The sequence below is a fragment of the Onychostruthus taczanowskii genome, unplaced genomic scaffold (genome assembly GCF_017590055.1).
Source record: "Onychostruthus taczanowskii isolate IOZ18803 unplaced genomic scaffold, ASM1759005v1 scaffold110, whole genome shotgun sequence".
In the NCBI taxonomy this organism is placed as follows: domain Eukaryota; kingdom Metazoa; phylum Chordata; class Aves; order Passeriformes; family Passeridae; genus Onychostruthus; species Onychostruthus taczanowskii.
The window spans coordinates 1139132-1152174 of NW_024497630.1; the positions used below are offsets into that span (position 1 = coordinate 1139132).

A 13043-nucleotide genomic window follows, 5' to 3' on the forward strand; every position below is an offset into this window, starting at 1 on the left:
CTGCTGTTGGTGAGCAGCCCCCTCTGTGTCCTGGTGGGCCCCGAGGCCACCCCGTTGTCCCCCACTGGGGTTGTGAGGCTTCACCTGCCCTGTCTCACACCTCTTTGGGGACAGTGTGATGTTGTCTTGGAGATGGCACGCCACTACCCCGGGGACAGTGTGCCACCACCCCAGGGACAAGCTGGCACTGCCCTGGGGACGACAAGACTACACCCCAGGGATGGCATGAGCTGCACAGGCAGGCCATGCAGCCCCTGGGTTTGGGGTGACACTCCCGTGCCATGCAGCACTGCAGGAGTGCAGGGGAGAGCAGGGACCTGCTGCCTGCAGAGGTGCTGGGGACATCCCTGGGCAGGGGGGATGTGTGGGGCAGGGGGATGTGGATGTGTGGGACAGGGGGGATGTGTGGGGCTGGGGTGCAAACCGGACCCCACTCGCCCCGATGCCCATGCTGGCCTCCGTGACGAGCGCAGGAGCCGTGTGCCCCACCCCGACGGCCCTCGGCAGGTTTTCCCCGGGTGCCCCACTGGCCCGGGGTGCGGGCAGGTCCCCGGGGTGCCGTGTTTTTGGGGCCGGGTCCCTGCCCGGCTGCCCGGCCCCGCGCTCTGTGTGCCGTGCCGGCCCCGCGGCCGCCACAAGGTGTTGCCTCGCCCGGGGGGAGGCAGCAGGCTGATTTGCCAAATGATTATAATTGCCTTTTAGGAGCAGATAGCAAATTGATTTGCTTCCTTGTCCAAGGCCCGTAATCGCTTCATCACTTTAAAATATTAATGCTATACTTCTTTGCTAGTTTCCCAATTACCCTAATTGAAGGCAAATTGGTTAAGAAGGTGCAATGCAGAGTATCAGGGGGTTTAGTTCACTCAAATGACAGTTTTAAACCTCCCTAATCCTATTAGCGCGCAAAGCTGCTAACGCTTAGAGACGCTGCGTCAGCTTACCGGGGCGGAGGGGCCGGAGGCGGGGGTCGGGCCGGGGGGCGGCCGGGGGCCACCGGCCTCACGTGACCAGCTCGGCCGGGGATTTATCACTTTTTTAGTTCATTAAGAGGCCTTTAGCAGGCGGAGAGGCAGCAGGGGTGACCCAAAAGGGTGCTGAGCGGGAGGCAGGTGGCAGCATGGGGAGGGCGGGGGGGCAGGACGATTAGCCAAGGAGACCTGGCGGAGGGTCCTGACCCGAATCCCAGCTGGCGCTGGGAGTGCCCATGCAGCCCCACTGGGAACACTGGGAGAGGGCTGCCCATCAGAGCAGGATGGGACCCTGATGTGGAACGGGGATGGAGGACTGAGGTGGGGTGGCAGAGCTCGTTGGGGACCTCAGTGCCACCATCCCAGCAGCTGGCACTTGGTGGCGATGTGGGGTGGGATCAGCGTTGTGCTGGGTGCCACAGCTGCTAACACCCTGTCAGGATCCTGGCGAGGGACTGGCGTGGCACAGACGATCCCATCCCACAGGTGGGGTTTGTGCCTGAAGGGAGATTTCCCGAGTTCTGAAGAAACGCTGGTGAACGGGGATGAGAACGATGGCAGAGACAGCAGGGATGATGAAGTCAGCAGGGACAGTGGGGCCACCAAACATCCCGAGGCTCCCCGGTGTCAGGCCCAGCCTGTCTCACGCCCCCTGGGATGCTCCAGCAGCCACCAGCCGCTGCACTGGTACCGGAGGGGTTCCGGGGGGAGCCGGGCACCTCGTGCCTCCAGGGCGCTCCCTGCTCCGTCCGCTCCAGCTCTCAGCTGAGCGCGATGGCTCTGGCGGCAGCGCTGAGCCCGGGGACAGCTCCCAGCCCACCTGCGCTGGATCCGGCCGCCCCCTCCCAGCCCGGCCAGCGCGGCCGTGGGCAGCCCGGCCAGGGCCGTCCCCGCAGCCTTTCCGGAGCAGATGGCAGCGGCGTGGGGAGGATGGAGGCGGCTCAGCGCGTCCTTCCTTTCATGCACACACAGCGTGATTCCCGGCGGCTCCGGCTCCGGCGGGAGCTGCCGCTGGGGCCAGCGCTGGGCCCAGAACATTTTACACGGGTTCAGCGAGCTTAGTCCTCGGGGACAGGCGACTCAGGAAGATTAGACCTCGCTAAAATAGGCAGGTATTAGTGATCTCAGCAGCCCCCGGCCTTCCGGCGCGGCGGCATTTAAGCCAGCGCTGCTGCCGAGCGCAGGACAGAGTCCCTGGCGGGGCAAGAGGCAGCCGGGCACCCTGGCCCAGCCGAAGGGATGCCCCTGCTGCCCGCACCGAGGGGATGCTCGAGTACGGGAGTAAATGCTCCACACCCGCTCCCGGTGCTGTCCCCAAGGGGTAGCCAAGGGGGTCCCAGTGAGGGCTCCTGCGGAACGGGGGGACAGACCCAGTGACCAAGCTGGTTGGTGGCTCAGGGGACATGGGGCAGCCCAGCTCCAGTGCTGTCATCATGTCCCCTCACCAACCAGGACAGGGACTGTGTGGCTGCAGGATGTGGCAGGACGACCAGAATGGTACCGGCAAATGCTGTAAATGCTGTATTTATTGAGCCAAATGGTGCAGGGTACCAGGGCTGGTGAGGGGGGTAACAGTGTCAGGGACCTGCCTCATATGGGGGCTCACACCAGGAGCACCACGAGAGGGACCTGACCATACCGTCTGGAGGGGACCCAGGCATTCTGCACCCTTGCACATCCTGGGAAAACAACTGGGAATGGTTTTGGGGAAGAAGACCCACGCCTAAAGCGTATTGGGACCCGCACCCCAAATGAAAGCACCCAGAGCCTCCGCATCCCGTGGCTCCCGGGGACAGGGGCTGCCATGTCACCTGCAGCGGTGCTACATCAGGGCGCACTTCTCCCTAACCTGATCCACGCCGCCCAGAGCGCGGTCCCGCAGCGCCGGCAGCTCCACCTGCCTCAGCTTCGCCAGGAAGGCGAAGGCCCCGGCGCTGCCATCCTCCTCCTCCTCCTCGCTGTGCACCATGGCTGCCAGGTCCTGCGGCAGCTCCACCGCCCCTCCGGCCACGTGCACCTGGGCATCGTCCCGCTCGTCCTAAACGCGGGTGGGAGAGGTGTCGGGTGGGGACAGACGCGGTGCCTACCAGGGTGGAGCGGGGGACGCGGGACAGAGAACAGCCAGTCCCAGGGGGCTGGGGACACGGCGGGATTCCAGGACTGTCCAGTGCCAGACTCGGACGCTGGATGGACAGTGGGCAGCAGATAGTAAGGCGGAGATAGTGGCCGTCTGCTGCCCTCTTCAGGAATCCCTCCAGCCCCAGGGGAGCGCGGCAGCCGTGGGCCTGAGGCTGTTCCGGTCGATGTAGGGTCAAGGGGAAGCCCCCGGGTTCGCAGACAGGCTGGTTCTTACCTGGGCCAGGTGGTACTTGTCCCGCAGGTGCATCCGCACCGTGGCCCGTTCTGCCTTCCTCTGTGCAAACGCCTTGTCCCGCTCGATCCTGCAGCAGGTGCCACACCATCACCCCCTCCTCACTGAGCTCCCCAGGACCACCCAACCCTAATCACCCTGCTCCTCCTGCAGAGCAGGTCTAGGGCAGGAGGGTGAGAAGGTCTGAGACCCACAAGAGGGTTTAAGTGGGGATCTAGGAGCAGGAGCCACATCCTGTCCACCCAGCTCAGCACCCAGATGCAGAGGTGGTTGATGAAGGCGCCCATTGCAGGGACTCGCTCCTCCTGCAGCCTCTCATCTCCCTGGTGCTGAGCTGCTGGGTTCCCACAGCACCCAGTCCTAGGGAGGTGGGACCTGAATCCAATCCCATGCTGACCTCCACCCCTTGGCTCCAAGGGTGCTGGGCTAGAACCATCCTGGGGCTCTGACACCTGGGGGCTCCCCTTGTCACCTGTGGCACACAAAAGTGCTGTCACAGCCCTGTGCCAGGACCTCCATGGACCTTCTATGCGGTGGGGGAGACACGCTGAAGGGCACCTGCTCTGCAATGTCTCTTGCCCCAGCTGCCTCCCTGTCCCTGTCCTGTGCCACCCTGGGGAAATCCCACAGCAGGTGGGATCCTGATTCTGGAGTGCTGGGGGACCCTAGTGACCCACTCAGCCCCGGCAAAGCCTTACTTCTCCTCCAGCAGCTGCCGCTGGTACTCCTCAAACTCCTCGCGGGCCATGCTGCTGGGCAGAGCAGCTGCCTTGTCATCCTTGGGGGCCCCCTTGGGGGACTCGTCCTTGCCCCCCTGGAAGCTCTTCAGGGTGGCCGTGAAGAAGGAGGCCATGGTGGGTGGTGGTGGCAGCTCCTGCTCCAAGGTGCCCACTGGGTCCCAGTGCCTGCAAGGTCAGTGGGCCCAGCCCCAGGGGCGCCGCGGATCAGGTGCGGATTAAGGCATTAGGAGGGGAAGGCACAGCCAGGGTGGAAGGACCTTCCCTTTGCTGCACCCAAGGGTTCTTGCAGGGGACAGTGGCAGCGTGGGGGGACAGCAGGTGCTGCCTCATCAGAGTGACAGGGAGGTGGAAGGAGTCATCAAACTGCATCACACAGTGGGTCAGGCTGAAATACCCCCCATTACATGGGTCCAAAATTGGGTCAGCACCCACGGGGCTGGGGCAAGCCCTGGGAGAGCACCATGCCGTGGACACCCAGAACCATGCACTCAGGGGGACTGGGGGTGCAGGAAGTCAGCACAGAGGAGACACAAGAGGATTAGCCGAAAAAACCCAGTCGAGGGTCAAAGGACTGGCAGCAGATGAGGCGGTGGCGGTGCACACCCACCCGCGGCAGCCCCGTGCCCCCGCTAATCCCCGCTCCACCGAGACCGAGATTGCTCGGCAGCCTGCGGGGCCGGGGACTCCCCACGGCTGGGATGCGCCCCGTGCCCTAATCTATATGAAAGCAATTCCCATACAGGCTCTGATTAAAGCATAATCCCCTGCTGCACAGAGCCCCGATGGGAGAGGGGCTGGATGGCATGGGGGGTTCCAAGGGCCAGAGCTCCTGGCCCCTCCAAAGCCTTTCACTGGGCTTTGTCAGGCCCCAAGTGAGACATAGGCCTAATTTCACCCCAGAGGCTTAAAGATGCTGTTGAATGAATTTCTTTGGTTTAATCAAAAAGCCCAAATCCATGTGGTTTAGCTGGCTGTGCCAGCATCCCCGTGTGGGGCTGGGCACTGGGGCAGGGCTGAGTCAGGGTGGGGTCTCATCCTCCAGTGAGTTGAGATGTCCAGTCCTGTCTCTCATCTCTGAGAGTCGCAGCTTGAAGGGACCCCACACGCAGCATCTGCTCCTGGGGCTGAGCACAGGGGGTGTGGGCTTGGCTCCCTTGGGGTCTGTGCTCCCCACTCTGGTGGGCCAGGGGAGATCAATCCCATGGCAACCTTCTCTGGGCTGTGTGGTGGGTAGAAGGACCATGCTGGGATGGAGGGAGGCTGCTGCCCCATCTCCACAGGGAGAGAGCAGCACCACAGGCCCTCCTGTTCCTGCCCCCTACTGCCACTCCCAACGCTGGAGGGTCTAGGGACTTCAGGTCCTGTGTCCTGGTAGCAGGATGGGGGTTAAATGTCCCTCAGGTGCTTCAGCTCCTTCTGCAGCTTCTCTGTGAGTTTCTTGAAGGACGGGCGCTTGCCTGGCTCCAGCTCCCAGCAGCTCTTCATCAGGGCATAGATGGTGGGCGGGCAGCCCTCGGGGGGATCCATGCGGTACCCCTGCTCCAGCAGCTCCGTGACCTCCTTCAGGGCCTGACAGGATGGAGAAGCCAGATGGCAACCCCCTTCCCTGCTCTGCTCAGGGGGCAGTGGGATGTCCCTGTCCCATCAGTGCCAGTGGGGTGTAACCTGTGGTGTTCCCTGGAACAGTGCTCACCAGCTTAGGGTAGGGTGCCCGTCCAAAGGAAAAGGTTTCCCACAGGAGGATCCCGTAGCTCCACACGTCCGACTTGGAGGAGAATTTCTGTGGTGGCAGGAGAGGGGAGGCTGAAGCCAGCTGAGGGCTGCGCTGGGTCCCCGTTGCTTCCCGAGAGCAAGACAGAGGACAGTGACTGCTCCCTGCCCCACCTCAGGTCCCCAGGGTGTGAATACCCCCCAGTCCCATCATCCTGCCCCAATTCCCACTGCATGCTTGCTCAGGACAGAGGCAGAATTGGGAGATGCAGGGCTGACTGTGCCAGAGGCCACCGTGGGGCAGGGATGGGTCAGTGGGAATGGGAACAAGCAGGGGCAACCCAAGGGCATGAGATGTTTTGGAAGGACCCCCTGACCAGCCCTGTCCCCCTCACTGTCCCTCACATTGTGTTTCAGGGCCTCTGGTGCCGTCCACTTCACAGGAAGCAATGTGGCATCTGCACCCTTGGGGTTGACCCGGGCCAAGCCGAAGTCGCTCACTTTGGCCACGTTCTCCTCGGAGATGAGGATGTTGCGGGCAGCCAGGTCCCGGTGCACCAACTTCTTGGACTCAAGGTAGTCCATGCCTTGAGCCACATCCCTGCCACAACCGAATGAGACAGAGCCGTGTCACTGAGTGTTCCCTGGGACTGCACAGGGACGTGCAGGGCGCTGGGTCCCAGCCCGGAGGAGGAGGGAAACTTACAGAGCGAACAGGAGGAGTTGCTGGGTCGGGACGAGCGCCCGGCCCCGCGTGCGCAGGAAGTTCACCAGGTTGCCCTGACAGAGGAGGATAAAGTGAGTCAGGACCAACGGGATGGGGCTGCCAGGAGACTTTGCCTTCTGCAGGTGCTGCAGTGCCTGGCAGCTATGATGACTCAGCCCCTAGACAGAGACATTGTTCCCAAATCTAAGTGGTGATGGGTCCCACTGCCTGAGGAGCAGCCAGGTACTCTCACCTTGCTCATGAACTCCATGACAATGTAGAGGCCGTTGTGCAGGATCACTCCCAGCAAACACACCAGGTTTTTGTGCCGGACCTTCCTGGAATGGAGGGGATCTGAGTAAGGAGGTGCCTGCTCATCCCGGGCCACAGGCAGGGTCGGGCCATGCCTGCATGGAGCACTCACGTCATGGCAGCCGTTTCAGCGAGGAAGGCCTGGGCAGTCACATCGCACTTGATGTTCTTCACAGCCACCCTCTGCCCCAAGTACTCGCCCTGCAGGACATCTGGGAGAGCATGGGAGAGTCAGGATGAGCCCCACACCCACCCTCCTGTACGCCAGGCTGAGCTCCCCATGCCATGAGATGGGGAGGGGGATCAGGCAGTGCCATGTGGGAAAGCTGCACTGGGGAACCTCCAGCCCCATCCTCTCACCTACCTCCGAACTCGCCTTGCCCAATGCGGTCTCCCAGTGTGAGGTGCTTCAGGTTCAGCAACCAGCCAGCTGGGCATGGGCACAAGGGCAGGTTAGCAGTGGCCACCAGTGGGGCCTTGTCCCCAAAATGCAGATCACAACCCCCTCCCACCATCCCCTACCTTTGGCCAACTCCTCCTCAGCTGACTTCATCCCAGATTTTGGTTTGGGCTTCACCAGCTTGGTGCAGATGGCTCCCTGCTCCTTCATGTAATGCTGTCAAGGGATGAACAGGTGGAGGTGATGCCAGATCTTACCCTCAGGGTCGGGGTGTCCAGGGAACAGCTTTGGGATGCTCCATGAGACTGCACCATCGCCACCCTCGAGGACAGCCCATGTCTCAGCCTTGCTCCCCTCTGGGGACAGCCAGAGGAACACCAGATGAACCAGAGGGGATATGGGGTGCTACTGGTGTAGTTGAACCCCTGGCAGGTGCTGCAGCAGCTGAGGGCAGTTGGCAGAGGCAATGGGAGAGGATGCAGCCAGACAGGATGGGACAGGATGGGACAGGATGGGACAGGACAACCTTCGGAGTTTTAAAGTGGGGCTAGGGCAGCAGAGAAGGGAAAGGAGTCACCCAAAAGTTGTGTCTAAAAGGAAAACACAAGAGTGCAACTGTCTCCCTGGAGAGGAGACAGGGTGAGGGAAGGACCACCAGGAAAAACTCACTGGAAGGGTGAGAGCTCACACAACAGCTTGTGAGCCCTGTGGGGTCAGCAGGTGAGAGAGGGCTTTGAGTGGAGGGAGACACAGCAAAATGCCTCGAAGTCCAGGGGAGGCAGAGGCCACCAGGGTCTTCCTGCTACATGAAGTACTGAATAAGCAGGGATAGGGGTAATGTGGCTCTTGGCCAGGGACTGTGACTTCAGTTGGCACAGCTGGATTGCAGAGACATCCTTGGGGTATCCCAGATCTGCCCACTGCACCCCAAACTGAGTGGGAACCGTGAGCATTTGAAGGGGATAGAGAATTACACCAGGTAAAACACCACTGAAAACCACACAGAACAGGACAAGGACCTGCCTCTGTGTGAGCCCATGAGGTCCTTGCCCTGCTCTGGCACCGGTGGGACCCTCTGCCCCCAGGTCTCACCTCAATCATGTCAATGAGGTTGGAGAAGTACTGCTGGCTGTCGATGCTGAGCGTGTTCTCCTCGTGCACCACGCGGTAGTGGATCACCTCCTTGCCAAAGCTCACGCACAGCACGTAGTCACCGGGGTGCCGGACAGACTCACGCACCAGGAACAGCCCGTCCTCGGGGGGCTGCAGCTCCTGCACCGCCTCCATCCCTGAGATCTTCCCATGGAACCAGCTGAGGAGGGGCCATTGGAGAGGGGGCTGAGCCAGGGGGCTTCCCCAGGGGCAGAAGCGAGATGGGGAAAGCAGAGCCCTGCCAAAGCTACACAGACCCTACTGCATGAAACCCCTCTCCACGGGATCCAGCCAAGCTGGGTTGGCACAATTAGGGGTTCTTGAAGCCAGGTTCTGGCCCCAGCAAATCCCTCCATCGCCAGGGCACGGCCACAGGATGCTCTGTCCCCAAAACATGGGTGGGGGGACACGCTGGACTCATCTGCTGTTGCAGCTTCCAGGGGCTCAGCTGGGTCCCCCGGGGCCCCCAGTGACCCCAGCTGTACTCACGGCATCAGGCTGAGTTTGGGGTCGGCGCGGATGGCCCCGCGCTCCCGCAGCGCGCTGGCTGCCAGCAGCCCCTCCTGCCCCGTCTCGTTGTGCCTGGCGCGGTACCAGCCTTTGCCCTGGGGACGAGAGGGTCTCAGAGCAAGGGAAGGAAGGGCGGATCCCTCTGGGAAGGGAGGGACTGGCGCTGACAGCTGAGCTGATGGCACTGGGGTCGCACTCCGGCCGTGCCCTCTCAGTGCAGCGTGTCCTGAGCACACACAGGTCTCACCTCCACGGCCTCGATGATGGTGACCATGTCCCCCTTGCGGAAGGCCAGCTCCCGGGGCTTGGGCTTGCTGTGGTCATGCTTGGTGACACACTGCGTCCCAGGGGGCCAGTGCTTCTGCAAGGAAAAGCAGTGTCAGTAGGGACAGTGAGAGCTGGACCCCCCAGGCACCAGGGCCAGCCCCAAGGACCATCTGAAACCCTGGCTGGGGACCAGGGGCACTGGGCATGAGCCCTCCTCCACCCCACTTCGGTCCTGGGGGCACACCAGGGTCCCCCCGGTGCCAGCTGGCATTGCTGGTGTCCCTGTGCAGCCCCGCTCACCCCAGACATGGCCAACCGTCAGCGCATCAGGGACTCCCTGTCCTCTCCTGCTGCCACCTGCAGAAGAAACCAAAGGGGCTGTGGAGGGACGGGGCTGAGCTGGCTTGTCCCAGGTCACGGCTGCCGTCCCACAGACTCCCCTGGCCAGTGCAGCTTGTGTCCCTCACACAGCCTCACACCACGGGATGGAGGAAAAGGCTGCAAACTCTGCCTGTGCCAGCTGGGTCCTGGGGACACTCCTGTCCCGCACACGGATGGCAGCAGGACCAGCACTCTGCTCTCTGCCACCAAGAAAGGGCCCCAGCTCTCAGCAGCTGTGCTGGCACAGCAGGGGCCCAGCACCACAGCTGTGTGGGAGTAATGTGGTTTTACCAGGAACTTGCTGTTTCACCTCCTCTTTCAGGAGCTCCGAGTCACCAGGGCCCCGAGAGGCACCAGCCATGGCCCTGCTGACATGAACGCAGCACGGCTGCTGCGGGGGCTGCCTGGCACTGGGGACACAGGCGAGGCTGGGCTGAGGTGGGACTGTCACATGCACTGGCTGTGGGATGATTGCACAATGTCCCTGTGCTGTCCCTGACACCAGCTGGTCATGCTGGGATGCATATGACAGCTTTGCAATTTAAAATCGTGGGTCTTTTTCTCCTTCATCCCCACTGTCACCTCCTTGGGAAGATTATAGAATCAGGGAATGGTATGGTTTGGGAGGGACCTAAAAGCCATCTAATTCAACTCCCTGCCATGGGAGGGACACCTCCCACTGTCCCAGGCTGCTCCAAGCCCCATCCAGCCTGGCCTTGGGCACTGCCAGGGATTTAGGGGCAGCCACAGCTGTTCTGGGCACCCTGTGCCAGGGCCTGCCCACCCTGCCAGGGAACAATTCCTGCCCAAGATCCCATCCAGCCCTGCCCTCTGGCAGTGGCAGCCATTCCCTGTGTCCTGTCCCTCCAGGCCTTGTCCCCAGTCCCTCTGCAGCTCTCCTGGAGCCCCTTCAGGCCCTGCAAGGGCTCTGAGCTCTCCCTGGAGCCTTCTCTTGTCCAGGTGAGCACCCCCAGCTCTGCCAGCCTGGCTCCAGAGCAGAGGGGCTCCGGTCCTGGCAGCATCTCCGTGGCCTCCTCTGGCCTGGCTCCAGCAGCTCCACGCCATCCTGCTGCTGTTCCCCAGGGCTGGGGCACCTGAGCACAGGGGCAGAGGGGCAGAATCCCCCCCTGCCCTGCTGCCCACGCTGTGGGATGAGCTCCTCGGAGCAGAAATGACTTTACTCCTTTGGAAGGTGAGTCACAATCACTGCTCTGCATCACTGCTGTCAACTCCTCTCTGCCTGTGCGGATCTAAGGACATATCCAGATCCTGCCAGCCCATATCCACAACAACAAAACAGGGACAATTGCAGCTGCTGCAAGGTTGTATTGGAAGGCAGCAGTTTTGTCTCTAGCAGAAGCCATCCCCTGTCCTTGCAGCCCATCCGTGGCACACATGTTGTCCTGGGGAAGCTGGGGCTGCTCGGGCAGCCACTGTCTGTTGTTCCCCAGCGGCACAGCCAGAGGCTGCTGTGACTGGGTGCAGCTCAGATCACTTCCAGGATGGTGAGGACCTCAGGAGCACAGAGCTTCAGAACAGGGTCTGCTCCACACCCCTGCCAAGGTACATCCTGTCCAAGGAGGGCTGATGACAGCTCTGCCAACTCTCCTTCATTTTCTGCTCCTCCAGGACAGAAATTTCGGGTGAAAAACAGCAACTCTTTGGCCAGTCCTGCCCCCGTGTGCAGACAGCAGTTGGTGCTGGGAAGGGACAGATCCTCCACTCGAGTACTAACGGGAAGAGCTTCTCCTCTGCCCAGCTGGCCCTGGGGCTCAGGGTGATGGACACTCACCCCCACACGGACACCTGCTGCCAGCAGAGCCTGGACACCAGCCAGGGCCTCACCCAGGCACCAGCAGGGACAGCACTGAATCACCTCCCTCCTGGTGACACTCACATGCCTTGTCCTAAAGCAGCTCTTTGTTCCTGGATGTGTTTGATCCATGAGATTCCCATCACTGGAATGAGTGTTCTCACAAGCAGAGTGTGCAGGCAGAAAGCCTGAGAGAAGATATTTGCCCCCTTTGTTTTGGGACTGTTCTGCACTTTTATGAATTGGTAAACCTGAGTAATTGCAATGAGGATGAGCAGCACAAATACATAGTGGGGGTTGGTAGAACAGTCTTAACCCTGGACTGGAGAGCTCAAGCTCTCCAGAGGCGGTGCCAGAGCTGAGTGCCCTGTGGCAGGAGGGGACCCCGGCGCCGCAGCCCGGTTCGGTGGGGCCGCGCTGTGCTGTCCCCTCCAGAGCAACCCTCGGCGGCACCGGGGTCACTCGGGCAGAGGGCAGCTACAGCTCCCCTGCTGGAAAGCGGGGGACACCGGGGCATTCCCCACTGCCCACCACGCTCGGCACCGTGCCCACCCTCCCTGCTGCCCGAGGGGACAGCAGCACGGTTGCCCCCCTGCCCTCAGCGCCCCCCGGGCCTGGCTCTTACCTCTCAGCGCTGCCCATGTGGGGCCGGGGGCAGCGATGTCAGAGAAGCTCACAGCTGAGCCTGGACTTGGATCCCTGAACTCCTGGGGAGTCTCTGCCCTGCACAGAGCCGAGCACTACGTTCAGGAGCAGCTCCCGGGCAGAGCCGGGCCCCGATTTCCTGATTTCTCTGCTCTGGGGCTGTGATGCAGCGCCCGGGCGGTCCCTGCGCTGGCGCCGCCTGCGCCCTCAAACCTCCATCAGAAATGACTCATTATTTGACAACACTAAGAGCAACTTCTGCCCTTTGAGGGCACAGTCACACACCCTCCCTAGAAGGGAACTGGAGATCTGGTGAGCTCTGTGGGGGAATCAGTACCCCTGCAAGCAGGGACAGCTGCTGTCACCAGTGCTGGCCTGGCCGGAGCAGTGACAATGGAGTGCGTGCCTCTGGTGCCAACAGCTCTCCAGGGGACTGAGTCCCAGGGGAGGAGGAGCTGGGCCCAGGGGTCCCCGGTGTAATTTTGCCTCAACTCTCTGAGCCTCGGAGCAGGTTGATCCAGGAGCATGGCCACTCCTCACTGCTCCTCTGGGGGTGACAATCCAGAGGCACCGCGGGCTGGGACAGGCAATGGCACAGAAACCTTTAAATGAGTACTGCTGTCAAAGAGAAGCAGCTTATCTGTATCCTGCAGCATCCACACAAGTGGGGAGGGAATAACCACCTCCGCAGTTCATCATCCCAGCCACAAAACCAGACACTGGTTCTGCACTAATGTTCAGCATTTCCAATATTCTGAGCAAAATGGTGAAAAAGAAGAAAATGTGGTTCTAGCCAAACACCAGATTAATTCAGGGATCTTGGGATCTTTTGGAGTGTACTTTAAAAAAAATTAATAAAATGGTGTTTAAGCCTTCAGAAAACATTGGCAATTCAAGGGTAAAGGCAGTGTAGAAAAAAACTAATCCAAACTAGCAGGTACTTTCAGGTCCTGGTTATATTTTTCCATACACAAATAACTTCCCCAAGCCATTCACGCCAGATTGTTCACAGGATTCTTGGAGCGGGTTTCCCCAGGAGCACTCCTTGCATTATTCCCTGTATTTGTA

The 13043-nt window shown here is 61.2% G+C and overlaps 2 protein-coding genes across 2 annotated transcripts; both read right to left on the reverse strand.

Annotated features, from left to right (window-relative positions):
• Positions 1-2790: 2790 nt before the first annotated feature.
• LOC121346080 (complexin-3-like) lies at positions 2791-4192 on the reverse strand. Its single transcript, XM_041423556.1, has 3 exons — positions 4038-4192; positions 3322-3409; positions 2791-3006 (listed from the first exon to the last, which is right to left on the reverse strand). Exons 1-3 carry the CDS (start codon positions 4190-4192, stop codon positions 2791-2793), a joined length of 459 nt encoding a protein of 152 aa, XP_041279490.1.
• An 809-nt stretch (positions 4193-5001) lies between these two features.
• Positions 5002-12087, reverse strand: MATK (megakaryocyte-associated tyrosine kinase). The gene is made up of 13 exons (XM_041422743.1): positions 11956-12087; positions 9437-9493; positions 9117-9230; positions 8849-8964; positions 8300-8519; positions 7330-7423; positions 7172-7237; positions 6920-7019; positions 6749-6833; positions 6496-6569; positions 6195-6390; positions 5773-5859; positions 5002-5648 (listed from the first exon to the last, which is right to left on the reverse strand). Exons 2-13 carry the CDS (start codon positions 9443-9445, stop codon positions 5466-5468), a joined length of 1344 nt encoding a protein of 447 aa, XP_041278677.1. The 5' UTR covers positions 9446-9493; positions 11956-12087; the 3' UTR covers positions 5002-5465.
• Positions 12088-13043: the final 956 nt, after the last annotated feature.

What these genes read in the sequence shown, in the direction of transcription:
- MATK (XM_041422743.1), bottom strand. An exon ending in CCATCATCGAGGCCGTGGAG is followed by an intron (nt 8,965 to 9,116) that starts GTGAGACCTGTG and finishes TCTCGTCCCCAG; the next exon opens with GGCAAAGGCTGGTACCGCGC. An exon ending in ACCTCATTGACATGATTGAG is followed by an intron (nt 7,424 to 8,299) that starts GTGAGACCTGGG and finishes ATCCCTTGACAG; the next exon opens with CATTACATGAAGGAGCAGGG.
- LOC121346080 (XM_041423556.1), bottom strand. Translation starts at nt 4,192, where the DNA reads ATGGCCTCCTTCTTCACGGCCACCCTGAAGAGCTTCCAGGGGGGCAAG. An exon ending in CGGCAGCTGCTGGAGGAGAA is followed by an intron (nt 3,410 to 4,037) that starts GTAAGGCTTTGC and finishes CACCTGCTGCAG; the next exon opens with GATCGAGCGGGACAAGGCGT. An exon ending in ACAAGTACCACCTGGCCCAG is followed by an intron (nt 3,007 to 3,321) that starts GTAAGAACCAGC and finishes ACCCGCGTTTAG; the next exon opens with GACGAGCGGGACGATGCCCA.